This window comes from Leopardus geoffroyi, chromosome D4, assembly GCF_018350155.1.
Source record: "Leopardus geoffroyi isolate Oge1 chromosome D4, O.geoffroyi_Oge1_pat1.0, whole genome shotgun sequence".
Taxonomy (NCBI): domain Eukaryota; kingdom Metazoa; phylum Chordata; class Mammalia; order Carnivora; family Felidae; genus Leopardus; species Leopardus geoffroyi.
In genome coordinates this window covers 71,243,885-71,267,893 of record NC_059342.1, presented here as the reverse complement: position 1 = coordinate 71,267,893, position 24,009 = coordinate 71,243,885, and the positions used below count along the sequence as shown (strand labels likewise).

Below are 24,009 nucleotides of genomic sequence, written 5' to 3'. Positions count from 1 at the left end.
TAATGTTTCTTTCAGTCTTAAGTACTGTCACAGATCTAGCCAGTCCTAGAATTTTCTACTAAATATCACAGGAAAATGTTACCTTCTGTTTATAAATATAATCAAGAATTTCAGAAGCATGGTTATTTTTTTTCTAATAATCACATTATATTGTGAATCTTGTCTCTTTTATATTTTTAGCCTATTCTAGTGGTTATAACAAGGAATATAGCATCCAAGAGACCTGGTTTTAAGGTCTTGCACAGCAAGTGCAGTGGTAAAGAATCTGGACTCTGGATACAAACTATCCAGGTTCAAATCTCAGCTTTGCCACTTACTGTGTAACTTTGGCAAGTTATTTAACCTCTTACTGCCTTGGTTTTCTCACCTATAAAAGGAAATTAATAATATTAGTTACTTCATAGGTCTTTAAGGAGATATAAAAAGATAATATTTATAAAATATGTAGAACAGTCCCTGGGACATAGTAAGTACCATATAAATATTTACTTTAAAATTCTAGCTCTACCCTTCCTCTCAATTTTGTTGTAAACCATATATATGTATTTTTTTTTTTAAATAAATAAGCCAGACCTTATCTTCTCAGAAACAGAGCTTAAACAAATGACAACAGGAAGGGTAAAGGAATGTGCTACCATTTAGAAATATGTGACTTGCTAATTAAGAACAAGATAAATGTAACTTTGATTTTTTTGTCATAAAAATGTAGCAAACCAATGTTAACTACTAAAGAAAAAATTCTAGCCGTATTACCTCCTCAGGAACTTCACTCAAGTCAGCAAATCTCTCTAAGCCTCCATTGTCTCATCTTTAAGGTGGACAAAATACTAATAAAATTAATGCATATATTAATAACACTGTTAATACTATTGACTAATACTTTGTAGACTAAATGAGATGATTTATATAAAATAGTATCACAAGTATATATTACTTGTTTCTACTATTTTTTTTTTAATTTTTTTTTTCAACGTTTATTTATTTTTGGGACAGAGAGAGACAGAGCATGAATGGGGGAGGGGCAGAGAGAGAGGGAGACACAGAATCAGAAACAGGCTCCAGGCTCTGAGCCATCAGCCCAGAGCCCGACGCGGGGCTGGAACTCACGGACCGCGAGATCGTGACCTGGCTGAAGTCGGACGCTTAACCGACTGCGCCACCCAGGCGCCCCTGTTTCTACTATTTTTAAAATTATTTTTTTAGTGTGTGTTTATTTTTGAAAGAGAGAGAGGGAGACAGAGCATGAGTGGGGGAGGGGCAGAGAGAAAGGGGGACACAGAATCCAAAGCAGGCTCCAGGCTCTGAGCTGTCAGCGCAGAGCCCAACGCGGGGCTCGAACCCACGAAGTGTGAGATCATGACCTGAGCCGAAGATGGACACTTAGCCAGCTGAGCCACCCAGGCGCCCCTGTTGCTACTATTTTTAAATAATTGCACGCATACTTGACAGTGCTGCATCAAATTAGCTGAGCATTGCAAGTCCTTCTTTTGGAAATGTCCTTTTTTTTTCTTTTAATGTTTATTTATTTTTGAGAGAGACAGAGCATGAGCAGGGGAGAGGCAGAGAGAGGGGGAGACACGGGAAGAAAAGCAGGCTCCAGGCTCCAAGCTGTCAGCACAGAGCCTGATGCAGGCTCAAACCCACGAACCCACAAACCCGCGAGATGGTGACCTGAGCCGAAGTCAGAAGCTTAACCACTGAGCCACCCAGCCGACGCCTTTTGGCAATTTCCTTACTCAATTTTGAGTTATTTTGTAGATGTGTAACTCCAGAGAGTAAGTCACAGATTCAAAGTGACAATGTCAGTAAAGAGCATGTGTGTGTGTGTGTGTGTGTGTGTGTGTGTGTGAGAGAGAGAGAGAGAGAGAGAGAGAGAGGGAATGAGATTTTCTGAGCCAGGGACAGCAGGGTCTTAATAATTCTTTTTTCTTCAAAGGGCCTATTTCCCATCAGTTGGATTATTTCCCTCTTTTACTTTCTTCTATCCTTAGACAAGTGCTTTGAACAGAAACAATGGGCTCCTTGGTTTTTGCGTATTTGGCTCTTCTCCTCTGCTGGCAGACGATCCCAGAGTGTAGTAGGGGAGGTGGGGCTGTACAGGTGGGGGTAGGAGAATACGGAGTCAACAGTATTTAAGAATTTTTAGGGGCGCCTGGGTGGCTCAGTCGGTTGAGCATCCGACTTCGGCTCAGGTCATGATCTCACGGTCCGTGGGTTCGTGCCCAGCGTCGGGCTCTGTGCTGACAGCTCAGAGCCTGGAGCCTGTTTCAGATTCTGTGTCTCCCTCTTTCTCTGACCCTCCCCTGTTCATGCTCTCTCTCTCTCTGTCTCAAAAATAAATTAAAAAATGTTAAAAAAAATTAAAAAAAAAAAAAAGAATTTTTATATGTCCTGTATCACTGATTCCTTTTAGTCCCTTAACATGCGTCGTTGTTTTGGTTTTTCCCACAAATAAGCCCAAGCATCTCATGCTGGGTTGTGTTGTAATCGTAACTAACTGTGGGACTGAAGAGGCCACATCCTAACCTGTAAATAACAAACTACATTATTCTTTAAAAAAAGAATCTCTGTTTCTGTCCTTGCTTGAATTATACTATTATTGGTATGGAAAGCTATTATTGGGATTTTTTTTTCTGCCTACTTAGTCTCAAAAATGTTAACTATCACTTACCATCAGTTAATATAAAATGGACTTCCCCAGCTTGCCCGTCAGGGACCTACAAACCAGAAGGTTCTCCAGGAGGAATCAGCACTTGCCTTCCGTGTCCTGATGAAAATCACACCTCTCCACCTGGGAGTACGTCCCTGGAAGACTGTGTCTGCAAGGAGGGATATCGGGCATCCGGCCAGACCTGTGAAGGTAAGCCTCCCACATTTGGCAAATGGGAAATACAAAAGCTGATCTCTTAAGAAAAATGATGCTGATATTTCCATCCAGTTTATTTTAAATGATCTTTAATAATCCTTTCTCTAATCTTATTTGGGGGAAGTTCTTTTTTTTTTCTTTTAATTATAACCATAGGCACCAAGGTGGCTATATTTTTAAAAAATATCTTTTAATGTTTGTTTTATTTTTTATTTTTGAGAGAGAGAGAGAGAGACAGCATGAGTGGAGGAGAGGCAGACAGCCAGACACACACACACACACACACACACACACACACACACACATGCGCGCGCAGAATCCGAAGCAGGCTCCAGGCTCTGAGCTGTCAGCACAGAGCCTGACATGGGGCCCAGACTCACGAACCATGAGATTATAACCCGAGCTGAAGTCAGACACTCTACTGACAGAGCCACCCAGGTGCCCCCCTTTGCTTTTACTAAGTAGCATTTCTTCTCAATGCATACACCCATATCTTGCTCCAGAGAAAGTAGGTCTGAGACCCCAATAACTATGAAACCAGAAAGATTTAGTACTTGAAAAAGATCTAAATATGAATCTAAAAGCCACAAATTTAACAAAAAATATAATAAATGAGCTAGTTTGGGCTCTGGTGACATTTATATCCATTTAAGAGAATATGTTTATGAGTAAAGTGTCTTGATATTATTCATATCAAAAATTAAAACTGTGTAATTAGCCTGTAACATGTACAAGAGGCTGTGGCTCTTGGGATTTTTAGCAAACATACTTTGTTGAATTTATTCTTTGTTTTATGCCCCCTTAATTAAGGAGGAAAATAGGGGCGCCTGGGAGGCTCAGTTGGTTAAGTGTCCAATTTCAGCTCAGGTCATGATCTCATAGTTCGTGAGTTCAAGCCCCACATTGGGTTCTGTGTTGACAGCTCAGAGCCTGGAGCCTGCTTTGGATTCTGTGTCTCCCCCTCTCTCTCTCTGCCCTCCGCCTCTAATGCTCTGTCCCTGTCTCTCTCTCAAAAATATATAAATATTAAAAAAAGAAGGAAAATAGGTTATGACCTATGAAGATCAAGAACTAGAAAATTTCATATCCACATAGATGTCAAAATAAAACATTTTTAGGGCTTAAAATATATTTAGTCTGTTTAAAAAATTGGAAGTAAATACATACCTAATAGGAGTGAGATGTAAGGGTTCTTCTTTCAAATATGCACTTAGAAATTGAGATGCAGTAAATTGGAATGATGTGGGTAATTTAGCTGTGTGTGTAAAATGTCCTCTTAAACAAACACAGGAAAGGAGGCCGTTTCATAGGCAAAAGGCTAATTTTGCTTTTTTATTTTCTTTCTGTAAATGTTAGTTGTCCACTGCCCTGCCCTGAGGCCTCCCGAAAACGGTTACTTTATCCAGAACACTTGCAACAACCACTTCAATGCAGCCTGTGGGGTCCGATGTAACCCTGGATTTGACCTCGTGGGAAGCAGCATCCTTCTGTGTCTACCCAATGGTTTGTGGTCCGGTTCAGAGAGCTCCTGCAGAGGTATGCAAACTGCCAGTTCACATTGTTTATTGATTGCCTTGCTTGATTTTCTTAACTTAACCTTTAATGGACCAGTGAAGTTCTTTGTTTCTTTTGATTTCATAGACCACAGACCACAGAAAGAGAAAAAAATTATAGGGACATTGGAAGTCAGAACTGCTAAGTTCAATTGACCACATCATCGTAAACTATGCCCTCTATGTTTCTTTTATGAACAGACAGAGAGCAAAGAAAGGGCCTTCCTGGGAAGGAAATGGACAGGTCACCCCAAACCTCAGATTTCAAGCAGCCAAAATAGGGTGCCAAGGAGAGGGTTAGAATGAGGGCTTTGAGGACTCATGTGATTGGAGGACTCAGGGAGCCACATGAGGGTCCGGCAGTGGGAGCAGTGAGCCAACTTGTATGTCTCCAGCCTTTGCTTGGAATAGACAGTGTGCTGTAGAGAGTGGGGATTTGCCAAAGTGAGATCACAGAGTCGAGTCAGGCCAATAGAAATGGGGACTGTACCTCGAGTAGAAGCAGAGGCTCCCACATCACACAGAGAAAAGACGAATATTATGGTAGCTTAGTTCACCTCCACTCTCGCCATCTGTAGGATCTCCTTTCCTTCTTCTTACAACTTTTACACACAACTAACTTCCTAAGGTTTCACAAGTAGGGTTGGACAAGATGGCTATCTAAGAAAAGAGGGGAACAAGCCAAAGACCTTGAGAATCCCTCCTTTTCAAGCTTCTGAATACAGTATTCACCCGCTACCTAGAGTTGCCAGATGATATACAGGGGACACCCAGCGAGACGAGAACTTTAGATAAACAACAACTTTTAGTGTAAGTGAGTCCCATGCAAGATGTGGGATTTACTTATACTAAAAATGAGGTGTTGATTTTCCAAAACTCAAATTTAACTGGATCTCCTCATTTGTTTGTTTGCTTTGCTAAATCTGGCAACCTCACCCCCCACCACATCCCCCAGGCATCCTTTGGCAATACACTTTGCTGAGGATTTGACTGCTCCAGGACCCCACATCACACAGCTCACTGGAGTACGGTAAGGAGTTTTCTCTTGGCTCTTGCACTCATAAGGGAAGCCCACCTACTCAGGCTCTGAGGTCGTTTGTGAGCCACAGGAGACAACCACTGTGGTTATCACCTGCCAGTTTTTACCATCTGCAAGTATGAGTCTGCTTAACTCAGGTCCCAACCCGTCCTCTTCTGTGTACCTACAAAAAAAGAAGAGGCACGCCTGTGCTGAGGTGGCTCAGTTAAGCCTCCAACTTCAGCTCAGGTCATGATCTCGCGGTTCATGAGTTCGAGCCCCACGTCAGGCTCCGTGCTGACAGCTTGGAGCCTAGAGCCTGCTTCGGATTTGTGTCTCCCTCTCTGTCTCTGCCCCTGCCCTGCTTGTGCTCTCTCCCTGTCTCTCAAAAAATAATAATAATAATAAACATTAAAAAAATAAGAAGAAATCAGCAAAATTGAACAAGAGAGTCCTGAAAGAAAAGGGAAACAAATGGAATCACTGAGATTCTAAGGCAATTCCAGTGCTTAAATAAGGCCAGGATTCCAAGAAATAGGAGATCTCTGAAAACAAAAGGATTTCTTAAGAGGGAATAAAAGTGTGCAGACACAATGAATAGACGTAGTTAAAAGCCAAATTAATAAGTTACAAAATCAACTCAAGAAACACTTCTGAAAGGGGCGCCTGGGTGGCTCAGTTGGTTAAGCCTCCGACTTCAGCTCGGGTCATGATCTCACAGTTTACGTGTTTGAGCCCCGTGTCAGGCTCTGTGCTGACAGCTCAGAGCCTGGAGCCTGCTTCAGATCGTGTGTCTCCCTCTCTTTCTGCCGCTCCCCTGCTTGTTCTCTCTCTCTCTCTCTCTCTCTCTCTCTCTCTCAAAAATAAATAAAACATTAAAACTTTAAAAAAAAGAAACTCTTCTGAAAGTAAAGCAGAGTTTCAAAGATTAAAAAAATATAAAATGATAACGTGACATGAGAATAGCCCCGGGAAATAGACTCTTCATATTTGGAACCTAGAGAGAGAGTGGAATGAAAAAGAACATAGCCCCAAGCAGAAATCTTGAAAATATATGCAATGAACATCTTTGATATTCAGTTTAAAATCACTTAATGAGGTGCTAGAAAAAAATTATTGAAAAACAGATCCATGTCTGGAAAGAATAGTAGTGAAATTTGTGAATGTGTTGGAAAAATAGAAAATTGTGCCTGTTTCACAGTTAGAAATAAATAATATTACCTACAAAGGAAAGAGAATCAGACTTGAGCCTCTTATTAGCCATTCTAAATATGAGAAGATAAGGGTATGTTGCCAGGAGTCTGAGAGAAAAGAATCAGACCCTAGATTTCTGAGCTCAGATCAGCTACTGTTTTATGTGGGAAGGCCAAGGAAAGACATTTTCAGTCATGCAGTCTCAAATGGTAAAAAAGCCACATCCCGTGCCTGAAAAAGTTAATCACAGAAAGCCTCTTAGATATATTCCTATAAAGTCAACAGTTATCAGCTCTGTGTAAAATCACTACCCCTTCTTTCAAATACGTCATGGCAGAGGGTGGAAAACATTACATTTTAACTTTTCCACTTACTGGTCTTCCAAAGAAGAGTGAGAAAAGCGGGTAGACGATGCCTTCAGGGTAAGGTCCAACCCCTGCCTCTTTACCCTCCACAGTCTACACCCTGAGCCTCAAACCCTACACTAAAGCCATAAGAAATGGCCATGTCCTCTCGGGAAGCCATCCTTTGACAAGTTGTTACCACAGCTTTGAGTGCCTGATGGCCCTGAATTTGCTCTTTGTCTCTCTATATAAACCCTCTGCTGTCATCAGACTTCTCAGCCTGGATGGGATGACCTCAACCTCTGTACATGTGTCCACGCATCCGTTCTCCCCTCATTCTAGAGCTTGTGCTCTGTGTGTCAGGGTCAGTCAAGGAGGCACAGTGACCATGAGTGTCATGGGATAAGGGATTTATTTTAGGAATTGGACCTTATGCAACTTTGGAAGGAGCTGAAGGCAAACTGAAGATCTAGAAGAGAAGTTGGAGCATCAGAGGTGTTTCTACCAACTCAGTCTGTGAGACCAAGCCTGCCCTGCTGCTGGGGTGGAACTGAAAAGGAGAAATGCGTTGAGAGGTCTTAGAGAAGGTTTCCATGGTTCCACAGCCAAGAGCCTGGCAGCAAGCTGGGGGCTTCCTCAGGCCAACACAGTCAACAATTGGGACATGGAATAGAGGCAAGCAAAGACAAGCTGGGATACGTGGGACATGTCTACATTTGTCCATCACTGTGTCTGGCTACAGTGGCCCAGGCTGCTTTCCAAAATCCAGGGCACGTTCTTCTTCTGACCAACCCTAGCCTGGCCTATAGTAAGGGGAGTCTGACAGCTTGTTTCCCAGCTTAACCAACTCGATATAATACAAACCAACACACTTAACTTTTATTAATCAGCTTGTCTGTCGCCTCTGCTAGACTGAGTTCTTTATGAGCACAGAATGTATCTTTTCTTCTCAACCCTTAGTTATACCTCTGGTGAATGATCAAGAACTTGATCAATAGATGTATTGGTAAGTCCATTGATAAATAGATATACTGATGGTCGGACTGCGTCACTTCCCATTATGCATTCACATTGTTAAAGAGCATTCTTGTTCTTATTTATGTGATTTCAGTTGACATTCCAATGTAAACAAAACAATGTTAATCAAAGATTAAAAGATCCCGTTGGTTTCATTCCCAAAGCTACCACGTAACTTACCAGTGTACAAAGCTGTCCCGAATGAAGATATCTACTCCCTAACTCTGGCGCATCATTTGTGACTTTAATTACTTGAGATATTGCTCTTTGAAAATATATACCATATTTCATTAATTATAAAACACTTTCCCCCATATTTTAACGTCTCTAAAAACTCAGATGTACCTTAAAGTCAGTGGCATGAAATCCTTTCATAGATATTACTGTTTCTTTATTAGCGGCACATAAAATAATGGTGTGCCTCACAAATGGGGCATCTGGCATTCAATGAAATATGACAGCTGCATTGGGATTCACTTCTGTTTCAGGGCGGATAACTGGAGAAAGTTGTATTTTACATTTCCAGGTGAAATCTAATGGTACGAACAGAATCGTTTTAGTTATGTCATCTCTTTCTTGCAAATCTTCCTGAAATCGAGACAGAAATGAAAGAGCAGTTTAAAATGTAAAGCCTTTTACAAATTTCATTTTGCATCATTAATGTTTTATAGTGGTAAGTAATACTTAATAGGCTTGAGCCTTCTTCCTCCTCTGTACTCATCATAAAGCATTTATACTTTTTGTTCAGTTTTCTCTGAATTATACATTTATTGCTAAACTAGGAAGGGTTTTTTTTGTGGTTTCCTAATGATAACTAAGCCACAACATCACAGTAAATTAAATTTTGCGATAGGTTTCCTCAGAAAATGGCTCACACAACAATAAGGATCCTACACTTAATATCAGATTTATTTTATTTTCAGTATAGATGCTATCACAATTTGGGTTTGACAGGAATTATTTATATGGGTGGAAATCTAATTAGTCTTTAAAATGAGAACCAGAGCAGGTCTCACAGTGTCTACTTCTTAGTAGACTGTATTCTTGAAACGATTGCTATTTTCTAAAAAGACCAAATGAGCATTTAAGGTTGCTTTGACATGAATGTGAATCAAGAAATGTTTATTGCACAATTTGTCAGCTTGTTGAAATAAAAAAAAAATTTTATTGAAACTAATAAATAAACATGTTCCTATTAAGAATGATAATACATGGTCATTCCTGGTTGAAAAGGAGTATAAAATGTTTAAGGGCTAACTAGGAATCCTTGCATATGCTTTGTTTTCTCAGAGGAGCAATCAAGTTTATTGAAAGCAACATTTGAGAAGCAATATAATTTGTATGTGTATGAAACACCAGCTCTAATTTACTATCAGTACTCTTGAGAGATGTTGCGAATCCATTTCATTTTAGTGGGAAAGCTGGAGTGATTTCATCAGTGTTTTAAATCTAAAAGCAGTTGTTTAAGATATGGCTTTCCAGATTTTATACATTTTGATCATAGGGATTTATCTTACCTTTTAATTCCACGTGGCACTTGGCTTTGTGTTACATATGGTGGTCACACTGAGTAAAAACCAAACTGTGGAAGGCAAAATATTTCTATGCCCTTGATGCACTCAGCAATGATTCTACTTACATGATGGGCACATTCAGTAAAAATCAAGATGTGAAAGGCAAAATGTGTCTACTCATTTGTCATTAGTAGTTGATTTCGATCCAAGCCATCTCAGGGATTGAAAGGCAAAGGCTTATGGTTTAACTTCTAATTTGATTTTTGTCTTTTCTCTAAGAATGATCAATCCTAAATATATATTTAATGCACCCAATATTTATGCTCTGCCGACTAATATCATTTGAATGGGTTCCTTCAGAATAGATCCTGCCAGGCGGTGACTTCAGTTGAATATGCACTGAATGTTTTGCCCCAACTTCATTTCCTATTATTATAAAGTTAAGCTTTCCTCATAAATATATGCTTGATATGAAAAACTGGCAAATACAGAAATGTGGAAGAAAGAAAAATGCATCCTACCCAGAGTCCTCCAAAACATTCTGAGTCCCAAATGATTTTGTTCAAAAATATTTAGAGATTGCTATGTTGTCTTCGGGCCTTTAGTGTTGCAGAAGTGCTATTGTTGATAGTAGAACTTTGTTCTTCTGTAGGGGTTATTTTTTTGTGCTATTCCTGATGCTTGTAGGATTTTATCTGTGAGCACATGAGTTTATGTGACCATCCTTTGACATATCTAACAGAAATTCACCCTCTATTCCTGTCTGTATTTCTGTTTATGACAGGGATGTACATGCTGTCTGACAGGACAAATTTCCACGGGGCTGGACAGCCTCCCCGCTCCCTCTTTCTTCCCCTTTCCCTTCTTCCTACCTTGCCTTCTCCTCCCTATTTTTCAGCTTCCTCTCCCTCCTCTACACTGTCCTTCGTATCCCCTTTCCCCTTCTCTCCTCCCCTCCTTCTCTTATACCTACCTTCTCCTCCCCTTCTCTTCCCTGTCTTCTCTCTTCTTATCCTCCCATTTCCTTTCTCCTTTTCCCTTGCCCTCCTTCCCCTGATTGGAAATCTGAAGGGAGTGGGTTTAAGCTAGAACTGGAGAAAAAGAAGTAGAGAGAGTATAAATTCTTTAGAGATGATTTTATCTACAGAACACACAACATATTGGAGAGCCCAGTAGGGTACAGAAACTGATGGAGTTGAAGCCCTTCAGCGAGTGATCCAAGAAGACAGGAGGTTGTTGTCAGAGGGTGGGATGTTAGCTTGGTGATGGCACGGTCTAGAGGATAAGGCAATGAAATAGGTGAAGGATTTGGTTATTGCAGGAAAGGAGGTGAAGAATATGACCCCACAATACTGGAATGATCATCTACACAGACAATGAAATTATCAATGTGTGTGTGTGTGTGTGTGTGTGTGTGTGTGTGTGTGTGTGTGTCTGAGAGAGAGAGACAGAGACAGATAGAGACAGAGACAGAATAAAATCTTCAAAGAATGAGAAGTGGCCCGGAGGTCAGCAGACAGTTGGGGGGAGAAAGATGTTGAATATTTAATATGACACTTTGACACTTCGTGGGAGCTAAAAGGTTTTACAGAGAAGGGAGGAGGAAGAGAGAATAATCTGGGAAGGCACAAGGAACAAAGAGGACATCTTTTTCTCCAGGCCTTGTCTATAAGAGACCATTGGATTCTGATTAAGATAAGAAAGTGAGAGAAAAGTTCACAAGTGAAGTTTAGGTTATGAGGGGATTTATTGAAGACTGATTGTGTATTCCAGAGGGCAGGTGCCAGAGTTTGTGAGTTAGATTTGGATTAGACGTATATGAGGATGACCCTGATAGATGAGGGATAACTTTGGAGCCTTGGGCTTCCTATGAGATTGTCAGAAACAGAAATATAGGGCATCATGGGATTAATTGAGAGAGACCCTAAAACACATTATGGGATTTTGGTGGGCTGGGCAGTGAGGAAAATCTTGCCAGGAGAGCTCAGAGCACAGATTCCATTTGGGGACCTGTAGAGGCAGAATCAGCATGAGTACTCTCTCGTAGCTTCTCTGATGTAGTGTTGAAGCCATCAAGTTAGAATTTGCAGTACTAGGAAAAGGCATATGTCTCTGGACACCCCGTGGGACTTCTGCTGGTGGTGTTGAGGCTGACTGAGGCACAGGGGCATTTCCAGCATTGAGGGGTTAGTAAATACCCCTTGGCTACTCTCTCAGGGTGGTTTTGAAGTTGCTAGAAAAAAGGATCATGTCACCAGTTGTACCTGCTCACTTCTGAGCCCAGGGAAATGTGATCCTAAGTCACATGCTCTACCTCTGAGCAGGGCTGGAGCACACACAAATCCCATGAGCTGAAAGAGGGGAGAAACCTTTCCCTAGGAAAGTAGCAAAGGAGGAGTGAATGGATGCACAGGAAATTAGGAATTGTGTACAGCTGCTGCTATTTCAAAGACCCAAATAACAATGTCTTAAAGCAATTAAGAGTTTACTTTTCTCTCATCTAAAAGAAAATGAGAAGCTGGTATGATAGCTCCATTATCATCAGAGACCCAGGCTTCTTTAATTTTTTTTTTTTTTTGCTGTACCCTCTTAGTACTTGATAGTTATTCTATAGTAGTATCTCGTACTTAGACGATAATATGCTGGGGTACCATCCCTCATGTCCATATTTCAGGACAACAAAGGAGGAAGAGGGGAAGGCAAAAAGTACTCTCTCAATTGAAAGGGTCACCATTAAAAAGCTTTTCCAGAAATCCCGCACAACTGCAGCTTATATTTCATTGGCTGTCAATCATTGTGATGGAGGTGGGCAGTTGTTACCTTCTAACTGTGCATATTTGGTGCTGAATAGAACTGGGAAGAATGTTATCGGGTGCACAACTGGCACTCTTTGCCAAAGCAGCAAAACACACAAACAAAACAACGTTAGCGCGTAAGTCAAGATTAGCATCATGAAGTAGAGTTTGCAGCAAGTGTCTTGGAAGAAAGGAGTGAAAAAGCCAAAAGGAGCAGAGTTACAGTCAAGGAGTAGGATACTGAAATTGAAGATTACAGAGGCTGGGGTCATTAAAAGCCCAGGATGTACCCATGAGATCTGAGAATTGAGTTAATCGTGAACCTGAATCCCTGTCCTGGAAAAGACGTCCTCTTTTTGTTGGAATGTAGCCTGAAAAAGCTCAGCAGAGGCCCAGCTGAAGGTTGAAGATCCCTCCCTTTGTCAGCCACCTCCAATCTACAGGTATCATCGTCCATCTAGGACCAGACTCCTTAAACAGGTTAAGTTTCCCACTTATGGGCAGGAGGTTGAGTGCCGGGATCTTACTAGGGCAATGCATTTGATGAAACACATGCCTTCAGTTGTCCCATACTAACTCAAAACATAATGATGTGCTATTTACTATTTGCCATTTTAAGAAAAGTTATATTCTTGCTTGCAATGTGTAGACGTTGTTAAACTTACTATTTTTGTCTTTATTTAGTAAAATGTGACCCAATGTTTTTTATTTTATATAGTACGAACATGCCCCCATCTTCGCCAACCCAAACATGGCCGCATCAGCTGTTCTACCAAGGAAATGTCCTACAAGACAGTGTGTTTGGTTACCTGTGATGAAGGGTACAGATTAGAAGGAAGTGCTAAGCTTACTTGTCAAGCTAACACCCAGTGGGATGGTCTAGAACCTCGGTGTGTGGGTAAGTCATGGAAGGCATGGTGCGTTTGGTGATTTATTTCTCTTGCTCTCTGATTTCTCCTTTCTTCTGTGAAGGCCTAGAACTTCTGTGAAGTTGATTCATAATGAATATAAATCCACATCCATGTATACAGATGCACGGAGACACAGGTATACAGGTACATAAACGAGTGTGCAGTTTTATTCTTCTCCACTGATAAAAAGACACCAGAATCCCATTATCCGAGTCACTGAAGTTTACAGCTTGAAATGGTGATGATGTTTTTGTAACTGGGGCCAATTTGGATGGATGTTTTAAAGACCAAATTCCGTGTGATTCCCTTGCTTTGTTAAACAGAAGTTACTTTTACCTTGTTGATAAAAGGACAAAATTACGAACCAGTGAACCTTAGGATAGACCATAATATTCTATTTCATCAGAAGATTTTTTTGCCTTGTCCTTCTCGAAGAGTTGTGACATCTCACTACTGAAATCAGGTCCAGAATGAATAAATTCAGGAATCTTTCCAGTTTGCTGCTCCTTATACACTGTAAATACAAATGATAACGATAATGATGATGATGATGATGATGAGAATCCTTATAAAATGTCAGATGTAGTATGCAGAGCTTGGCAGGTAGATAATTAAATAAGCAACTTCCAAAAAAGGAAAAAGAAGAACTATATGTAAGGAATAAATTGAAATATGCCAGGACCCAAGATGGGAAAACGAGCTACTATGAATCTGTCATTTCCTTCCAAATTGATTTACAGGTTTGTTCTAGTATAATCTAGTACTCGATCCGTGGTTGATGAAGGTATCACCAGGAAGGTTGTTGAGCTTACAGGGTATGGGGGGATTCATTTAACAGTCCAAAAGTTGACTCTCACTGTTTAAGCTAAGAAAAACTGATATTATCAAACTGAGAAGAGATTAATCTCTCCTGGATGGGCAAATGAAATTCACTATTAAGCAAAAATTCAATTCATTAACAATGAGATGCCTACTATTATGGATATTGTGAGACTTAGGCCTGGAATACGTTGTATTTCCTTGTAGACAGAAACTGCAAGGACACCCAAGTCAAGAATACACTTAGTTTGTATGAAACCCAGACAAAGGGAGATAGCCCTTCAGATATTCCACAGAATTAAATGAGGTAAAAATGATGGGTCTTCCATCATAGAAAGGTGCCTTTACGATGGCACAATAAATGTCAATGAACTTCTTTAGTTGGGATGTTGTCTCCTTACACTAGATTTTCTATGTAAGTACAAATGTTTACTCCCAAGAATCACCTCTTACCCTGCTTCCATGGCTGATCAACTCCTCTTCTGAGGGACCCAATCTTTTTTTAAAAATAGTAATACAGGGGTGCCTGGGTGGCTCAGTTACTTAAGCATCAGACTCTGCATTTCTGCTTAGCTTATGATCTTAGGGTTGGTGAGGTCAAGCTCAGAGTTGGGCTCTGCACTGACAGCACAGAGCCTGCCTGGGATTCTGTCTCTCCCTCTCTCTCTCTGCCCCTCCCTGACTTGTGTGCTCTCTCTCTCTCTCTCAAAAGTAAATAAAATAAAACTTAAAAAAAAATAATGCATCTAATAAGGTTTTCCTATTCTCAGTTCTTTTAAAAATCATTGTGTGCATTTCTGTAATGATTTAAAGCATATGCAAATCTTGGTGATTTATGTAACCATCAAAGGGAGATTGCATCACTTTTTACAGTTTATTGGAGAACCACTCACTGTAGCCTCCAAATTCTGACAACAACCGTAATTACTATGATAATTCTGATTTTTAAAAAATTGATATAAATGAATAGGATGTGTGTTGAAGAATAGACAGGTACAAAACAAAAATTTTGAACATGAGGTAAAATGAGGGAGAACTTATTCTCGCCATCATAAAACAGATTGTGCACCCACAGTAACTAAAATAGCACATTAATGGTACAAGAATGCACAGAACAATGGAGCTACACATGACTAAATATGGTACAGAAACAAACATTAGTTTATAGAAGAATATAGCACTTGGTAAAGGAAATTTCAGAAATCAATGGGGAAAAAGTTTATCTAAAAATTAGTCTTGACTCTCACTACACACCCACAAAAAAAATCACTAAATTAAGTTAATTAGTTAAATTGGGCAAGTTAAGGGGTGAAATGTAAGAAAAGGTACAGATTTTTATGAAGGGGAACTTTCTAAGAATAAAAGACAATCTGAATTTTTAATGGAGAAGAATTTCTTAAGAATAAAAGGAAAAAAGAATAGATTTGAATACATAAATATTTAAATACATAAAGATTTAAATATTAAACAGTAACTCTTCAAATGAATTCTTTACATCACTAAAAGGCAAACAGTGAAAAAGAAAGGTTACTTGAAACCCACACAACCACGTCAATGTTATTAATGATTGTCCTTAACATTTTCTAAAGTATGAAACTAGACAAAAACACAAAAGTGTATAGACTCCAATACCAAGAGTCATAAAGGAAGTGAATTAAATGGATAAAGGAGAAATTTAAAAATACAATTTTTAGAAAATAAAAAATGAGAAATTTCTAAAACCAGAGTTACGAGATATGGGCTAAATTACACACTGATGTAATTTTATAGTTAGAAATCCTTTCATTGTTAATCAGGGAAGTGGAAACAGTTAAACATTAAATTCAAAAGTTAGGAAAAGAAAGATTGCAACAGAAGTTGAAAGAAATACATACTAATGTTTAAGTAAAGGAAAATGAGCTATAAAGGGAGATGGGATGCCATAGAGCGAGTAAGAGGGAAATCTTTGAATAAAATAATGGATTTTTAAAGTATAAGTAAGAAAAATGCAAAAGTAAAATTATTCTAAGAAGCTCTAACAAAGAATATAAGAGGCCAGAGGTTTTTCAAGGAATAATAAAACATCATACATAAATATGTGCACATAAAATAAAAATCGTTGATATTTTATGTATGATTTTCTATGAAAAGGAAAGTTTTGAAATGAATCAAGAAAAAGTAGAAATGCAAGTGTATAATTAGTCATAAGTGGAAAATGTTATCAGAGTTTTAATTCTCCAAAAATGACTGAGGGACCAATGAAACTCTTCCAGACTTTTCAGAAACAGTAACTCTGTGCTGTATAATTTGGCCCAAGTAATGGGAAGCTAAACAGGTTATATTAACAAATAAAATAATGTTATTTTGTTGGCAACCCAATAGCTATTACCAACAAACAGGTAATAAACTATGACAGCAAATATGCTACCAATCCATATCTGAAAGAATAGCCTGTCAAACAAGTGGGGTTTATCCCAGGAATGCAGAAGGGCTTAAAATAAGATATAATCTATCAACATAATAAATTACTTCACCATAACAAATAGGAAAAATTCACATGGCTGCTTGGTAGAAGATAAAAATGCCATTCATCATCGTTTAAATCACATTTTCAATACAATTCTGAGGAACTCTTGTTGATAACTGACGTAACAAAAAAGATGTCCTTAAACCCCCAGCCACTTATGGAACAATATAGGCAGTCTTATTAAATCTGGGAAGAGAAAAGGGTGCTGGCTCAGAATCATCCATTGTTTAGTATTGTTCTCAAAGCTGGAGCACGTGTGGGGCGCCTGGGTGGCGCAGTCGGTTGGGCGTCCGACTTCAGCCAGGTCACGATCTCGCGGTCCGTGAGTTCGAGCCCCGCGTCGGGCTCTGGGCTGATGGCTCAAAGCCTGGATCCTGTTTCCGATTCTGTGTCTCCCTCTCTCTCTGCCCCTCCCCTGTTCATGCTCTGTCTCTAACTGTCCCAAAAATAAATAAACGTTGAAAAAAAAAAAATTAAAAAAAAAAAAAAAAGCTGGAGCACGTGTAATAAATCTTAAGATTAGAGCTTTGGGGATTTAAAACCATCATCATTTGTAGATTACATGTCTTAAAATTGAATGAATCTACTAAGAGAGTTGAGAGTTCACTAAAGTCATAAGAATACCAAATAAAGAACTTTTCCATGTACAGTGATAAGCAGAATATGTAGTGAAAAATCACATTCAAAAGATTTGTGGAAAATATAAAATATGTAAGAATAATCTTAAACAGCAGTGCATGGAACCTGTGTCGCACAAACTAGAAAATGTTACTGAGAAGCAAAAAACATACCTTAATATTTTAATAAAATTGTATCAAAATGAAAGTTCTCTCTAAATATATGTATAGGTAAAAGGCAATCTCATTTAATGTCCCAACAAAGCTTTTTCTTTTTGACCCTCTTTTGGAATTAGGAAGTGATCCTAGAGCTTATCTGGAAGAATATGTAGGCAAGAATCACGAAAATAAGATTGAAAAGGGAAGAGTAATAAAGAATAGTAAAGAGAAAGTAGCTCCTACAGGGTTTTAAAATATATACTGAAAATACAAAAATGAAGAGTTTTGCAAGTACTGCCATATAGATCAAGATGATTGAATAGATCCTGAAACTTACGAGTTTCATGTATTACTAAGGAAGCATCACAGGTCAGTTGCGAAGAAAAGATTTATTCAATTTATAATATAGAAAAATTGGCTGGCTCTTTGGGAAAAACAAATGAAACAAAATGAATTTCTCGTATGTCTTTAATTCATACTAGACACTGACATTAATTCTTCCTAGATATTAAAATATAAAGAAAAAAATAAAACCGTTAAAAATTAGAAGACAGTATAGTTAAAATAGGTGAGCGTTAGCCAATTTCAGGACTTAAGTATAAAAGCAGCAGACATAAAATCAGCAGATTAGACTATATAAATAATTAAAGACATGTTTACCCCAAATACCGTAAGCAAACAATAAAAAAGAGAATATTAACAGGGAACAAAATCTTCAACAATTATCACAGCCAAAAGAATAATTTTCTTAATTTATGAAGAGCCATCCATAAATAAGGTATATTGAGCCCCACGTAGTCATTACATTTGAACCGCAAATTTGGCTCTGTGTTTTGCTCTTCATCACAGCGGAACAGCAAGGCTGGGCAGTCATTTGGCACATACTGGGCGAAAATAAAAGGAAGAAACCAATTTCTCAGGAACAATTGCATTTGCCGGCACAGACGGTTAAAAGAAATTTCAGGGAGGAGGCCTGGTGGTGAAGTGTTTAGGGGCACAGAGAGTCTGCCACTTAGCTGCGGGGTGACCTCAAGAATGTAGACTGTGGGTAACTTCCCCATAGTTGTGCCTTGGGACTCTTGTTTGTAAATGGGAATGGTAACAGTACCCCTTAGTGCATAGGATTGAATGAGTCGATGCTTGTAAAGCACTTAGAACAATGACCAGCACATAGTATCATAGTATATACATGTTAGCAATTATTACATGGGAGATGCAAACTAAAGATGTTAGCACTGCTGCCGGGAGAACCATTCCTACAACAAATAAATGTGCATATGGGCAGACACACACACACACACACACACACACACACACACACACACACACACCCTACATTAGGTCTTAGTCTTGGTTTTCCATTTTGTTTGCATTCTGCCCCCTTCATTTGTTATTCTTCATTGATTCCAAAGATAACATTAAGGGTCAGGGCCCCGATTATGACACAGTGATTTGAGGGAGGGAATAAAAACTTTTCTCATAATGTGCCCACTTAAATAAAGATGGAACCAATAAAAACTCATAAAATGGAGACTGCTGAATATTTTGCTTAATCCATGAACGCGGAACTCTGTTTACTCCTTTCATACTTCAGAACCTTAAATGTTCCACAAACTGAAAGTGATAACAGTCACAGTTGGCATTAATTAAAATATAAGAAGTTTTTCTAGGTGTTGATGCACTGGGAAAATAACATGAGATAACCAGAGAGAGAACAGTTTAGCGTTGTTTATAATCTATCATAGGTTCAGTGTCATCAACAGATACCGTTTAGTGACTTACATCAGTTCCAAGGCAGCACAATTGTATTTTTCTTGAAATTTGTGGAAATGCAAGTAACACTCTTTCATTTCCCTACAATAGAGCGCCACTGCCCCACGTTTCAGAAGCCCAAAGGTGTCATCATCTTCCCGGCCAGCTGTGGCAAGCAGCCTGCCAGACCTGGGGCGATTTGTCAACTAAGTTGCCGCAGAGGATTCATTTTATCAGGCGTCAGAGAAGAAATGAGATGTACCACCTCTGGAAAGTGGAGTGCCAGAGTTCAGACAGCTGTTTGTAAAGGTAGGTCCCATCATTCATCCATCGGGCTGAAAACCAGATTCCTATATAATGATATACTGGTACAGTGCGGGGCTGTGCCTCGTTGCAGCTTTTGCTGCAAACCCATGATACAGTGGTGGGTATTATCCTAATATGATCTATGAGGGTTTCTGTTTCAAAATGATGGATTTACAGAATCCAATTATAATATGCCAGGCAATGACAGAAGAAATAGAAAAATAAGGATAATGTTCAAGCTGGAAATCAGGTTTAATTTAAAAAATTTAATTTAAAAATAAAAAACATTTTATTTAAATATTTAAATAAAATAAATAAATAAAATAAAATAAATAATAAAAATAAAAAATAAAAAATAAAAAAATTAAAAAAATAAAAAAAAATTTATTTAAATATTTAAATAAAAATTAAAATTTAATTAAAAAAAATTAAAGAGACATGAGCATCCCATTACTTTCATAGAATATTGCCATCTGACTGGCAGCAAGAATAGGCTGCTACATAAAAGGGGGTTTTAAAAACAAGAAAGAGTTCTTAGAAGTAAAAACATCATAAATATCTCTAAGAGAAGGATAAATAAAGTGGAGTGGATATTGTTGAAAACAGTATTAGCAATTTGAAGAACCAAACTGAGAGTTCCCTCAGAACGGAGAAATAATACACAACGAACTTGAATATCCCAATGGATCAAACTAAAAAGATGGAAGTTAAGAGATACCAGTGATAGATTTTTAAAAACCCGGTATCCATTTACTAACAAGTTCCAGAAGCAGAGAGAGGAGTCGATGGAGGAGAAAAACTTTCCTACCAGCAGAAGGAAGTTTCTCTGGGCTAAACTTGAGATCAATCATAGCCCAGGACGGCAGCATATTTTCACTACTGGTGAAATTTCTGAGTTTCAGAGTTTAACAAGAAAGTTATATATATATATATATATATATATATATATATATATATATATATATATATGTGTGTGTGTGTGTGTGTGTGTGTATGCACATATACATACATATGTATAGATATACATATAAAGTAGATATATATATATGTATATATGTATAATTTATTGTCAAATTGGTTTCCATACAACACCCAGTGCTCATCCCAGCAGGTGCCCTCCTCAATGCCCATCACCCACTTTCCCCTCCCCCTCACCCCCTATCAACCCTCACTTTGTTCTCAGTATTTAAGAGTCTCTTATGATTTGCCTCCTTTTCTCTCTGTAACTTTTCCCCCCATCTCCTCCCCCGTGGTCTTCTGTTAAGTTTCTCAGGATCCACATGTGAGTAAAAAAATATGGTACCTGTCTTTCTATGCCTGACTTATTTCACTTAGCATAACACTCTCCAGTTCCATCCACGTTGCTACAAATGGCCAGATTTCATTCCTTTTCATTGCCGCGTAGTATTCCATTGTGTATATAAACCACATCTTCTTTATCCGTTTGTCAGTTGATGGACATTTAGGCTTTTTCCATAGTTTGGCTGTTGTTGAGAGTGCTGCTGTAAACATTGGGGTACAAGTGCCCCTATGCATCAGTACTCCTGTATCCCTTGGGTAAATTCCTAGAGGTGCTATTGCAGGGTCATAAGGTAGATGTATTTTTAATTTTTTGAGGAACCTCCACATTGTTTTCCAGAGTGGCTCTACAAGTTTGCATTCCCACCAACAGTGCAAGAGGGTTTCTGTTTCTCCACATCCTTTCCAGCATCTATAGTCTCCTGATTTGTTCATTTTAGCCACTGTGACTGGCGTGAGGTGATATCTCAGTGTGGTTTTGATTTGTATTTCCCTGATGAAGAGTGACGTTGAGCATCTTTTCATGTGCCTGTTGGCCATCTGGATGTCTTCTTTAGAAAAGTGTCTATTCATGTCTTCTTCCCATTTCTTCACTGGATTATTTGTTTTTATTTGTGTGGAGTTTGATGAGTTCTTTATAGATTTTGGATACTAGCCCTTTGTCCGATATGTCATTTGCAAATATCTTTTCCCATTCCGTTGGTTGCCTTTTCATTTTATTGATTGTTTCCTTTGCAGTGCAGAAGGTTTTTATCTTGAGGAGGTCCCAGTAGTTCATTTTTGCTTTTAATTCCCTTGCCTTTGGAGATGTGTCAAGTAAGAAAATGCTGCAGCTGAGGTCAGAGAGGTTTTTCCCTGCTTTCTCCTCTAGGGTTTTGATGGCTTCCTGTCTCACATTCAGGTCCTTCATCCATTTTGAGTTTATTTTTGTGAATGGTGTAAGAAAGTGGTCTAGTTTCATTCTTCTGTCCTTCATTCTTACTGTCCAGCTCTCCCAGCAGCATTTGTTAAAGAGACTGTCTTTTTTCCATTGGATATTCTTTCCTGATTTGTCAAAGATTAGTTGGCCATACATTTGTGGGTCCAATTTGAAGTCTCTGTTCTATTCCATTGGACCCAAATAGATAAAATCATGAATGAAAATGGAATTATCCCAACCAATCCCTCAGAAACATAAGCAATTATCAGGGAATACTATGAAAAAGTATATGCCAACAAACTGGACAACCTGAAAGAAATGGACAGTTTCCTAGACACCCACACGCTTCCAAAACTCAAATGGGAAGAAATAGAAAATTTGAACAGACCCATAACTGGTGAAGAAATTGAGTCAGTTAACAAACATCTCCCAACAAATAAGAGTCCAGGACCAGTGGCTTTCCTGGGAAATTCTGCCAGACATTTAAAGCAGAGGTAATACCTATCTTTCTCAAGCTGTTCCAAAAAATAGAAAGGGAAGGAAAACTTCCAGACTCATTCTATGAAGCCAGCATTACTTTGATTCCTAAACCAGACAGAGACCCAGCAAAAAAAGAGAACTACAGGCCAATATCCCTGATAAATATGGATGCAAAAATTCTTAATAAGATACTAGCAAATCGAATTCAACAGCATATAAAGAGAATTATTCACCATGATCAAGTGGGATTCATTCCTGGGCTGCACAGCTGGTTCAATACTCGCAAACCAATCAATGTGATACATCACGTTAATAAAAGATAAGAACCATATGATCCTGTCAATCAATGCAGAAAAAGCATCTGACAAAATTCAGCATCCTTTCTTAATAAAAAACCCTCGAGAAAGTCAAGATAGAAGGAACATACTTAAACATCATAAAAGCCATTTATGAAAAGCCCACAGCTAATATCATCCTCAATGAGGAAAAACTGAGAGCTTTCCCCCTGAGATCAGGAACACAACAGGGATGTCCACTCTCACCGCTGTTGTTTAACATAGTGTTGGAAGTGCTAGCATCAGCAATTAGACAACAAAAGGAAATCAAAGGCATCAAAATCGGCAAAGATGAAGTCAAGCTTTCATTTTTTGCAGATGACATGATATTATACATGGAAAATCCGATAGACTCCACAAAAAGTCTGCTAGAACTGATACATGAATTCAGCAAAGTCGCAGGATACAAAATCAATGTACAGAAATCAGTTGCATTCTTATACACTAATAATGAAGCAACAGAAAGACAAATAAAGAAACTGATCCCATTCACAATTGCACCAAGAAGCATAAAATACCTAGGAATAAATCTAACCAAAGATGTACAAGATCTGTATGCTGAAAACTATAGAAAGCTTATGAGGGAAATTGAAGAAGATAAAAAGAAATGGGAAAACATTCCGTGCTCATGGGTTGGAAGAATAAATATTGTCAAAATGTCAATACTACCCAAAGCAATCTACAAACACATTCTATGCAATCCCAATCAAAATTGCACCAGCATTCTTCTCGAAGCTAGAACAAGCAATCCTAAAATTTGTATGGAACCACAAAAGACCCCAAGTAGCCAAAGTGGTAGTGAAGAAGACCAAAGTGGGAGGCATCACAATCCCAGACTTTAGCCTCTGCTACAAAGCTGTAATTATCAAGACAGTATGGTATTGGCACAAAAACAAGCGAGAAAGTCTTAAATGAGTTTCCAGAGAGAAAAGAGAAATTGCACAGAAGAAACAAGAACCAGACTTACATTATACTTCTCATTTCCAGCTATAAATGCCAGAAGGAAATACAGCAATGTCCAAAGAATACAGAAAGAAAATGGATATAAACTTTCAATCCCAAATCCAGTTAAAGTATTAGTCAAGTATGAATAAAAGTCAGCTACTCTTTTAGATTTTCAGAGTCAATATGTTAATGCATATTTGTGGGGAAAAAGTGTCCAAGGATAAGCTCCCTCCAGGAAAAAAAGAAAATATAAATTGTATGAAGTTTCAAAGAAACAAGAAGAGACACAGATTGTATCAACTCGGATATATTCACCTGCAAGTTACAGAAGACCTAATTTAACATAACATAAAATAAGGGATTTTTTATATTATATATTCAGAATTTAGCTCTACAGTGACTGATGTGGATTATGTTTATGTTACCAGCTCTAACTCAGTATTTGTACCATAGAGTTTCACACTGCAAAAAATAACATTGGCTTTAATTTCTTGTTTTGACAGTACATGTTAGCACTGCTAATTAATTCTACTTGACAGCCTTGTTTTCAAGCGTGGTTCTTTCCTGCCACAGTCAACATTTAGTTTTTGTTTGTTTCTTTTTTGTTAATTTTTAAAATATTTATTTATACTTGAAAGAGAGAGAGAGACAGAGACAGAC

The 24,009-nt window shown here is 38.5% G+C and overlaps 1 protein-coding gene across 2 annotated transcripts in view; it reads left to right on the top strand.

Moving 5' to 3' along the window:
* SVEP1 (sushi, von Willebrand factor type A, EGF and pentraxin domain containing 1) overlaps positions 1-24,009 on the top strand; it is a 200,418-nt gene that overhangs the window by 57,071 nt on the left and 119,338 nt on the right. For both annotated transcript variants that reach the window (XM_045469414.1, XM_045469413.1), the window contains exons 4-7: positions 2,702-2,860; positions 4,223-4,402; positions 13,020-13,199; positions 19,177-19,374. In XM_045469414.1, coding sequence (XP_045325370.1) covers positions 2,702-2,860; positions 4,223-4,402; positions 13,020-13,199; positions 19,177-19,374 — 717 coding nt within the window. The remainder of the gene's footprint in view (positions 1-2,701; positions 2,861-4,222; positions 4,403-13,019; positions 13,200-19,176; positions 19,375-24,009) is intronic.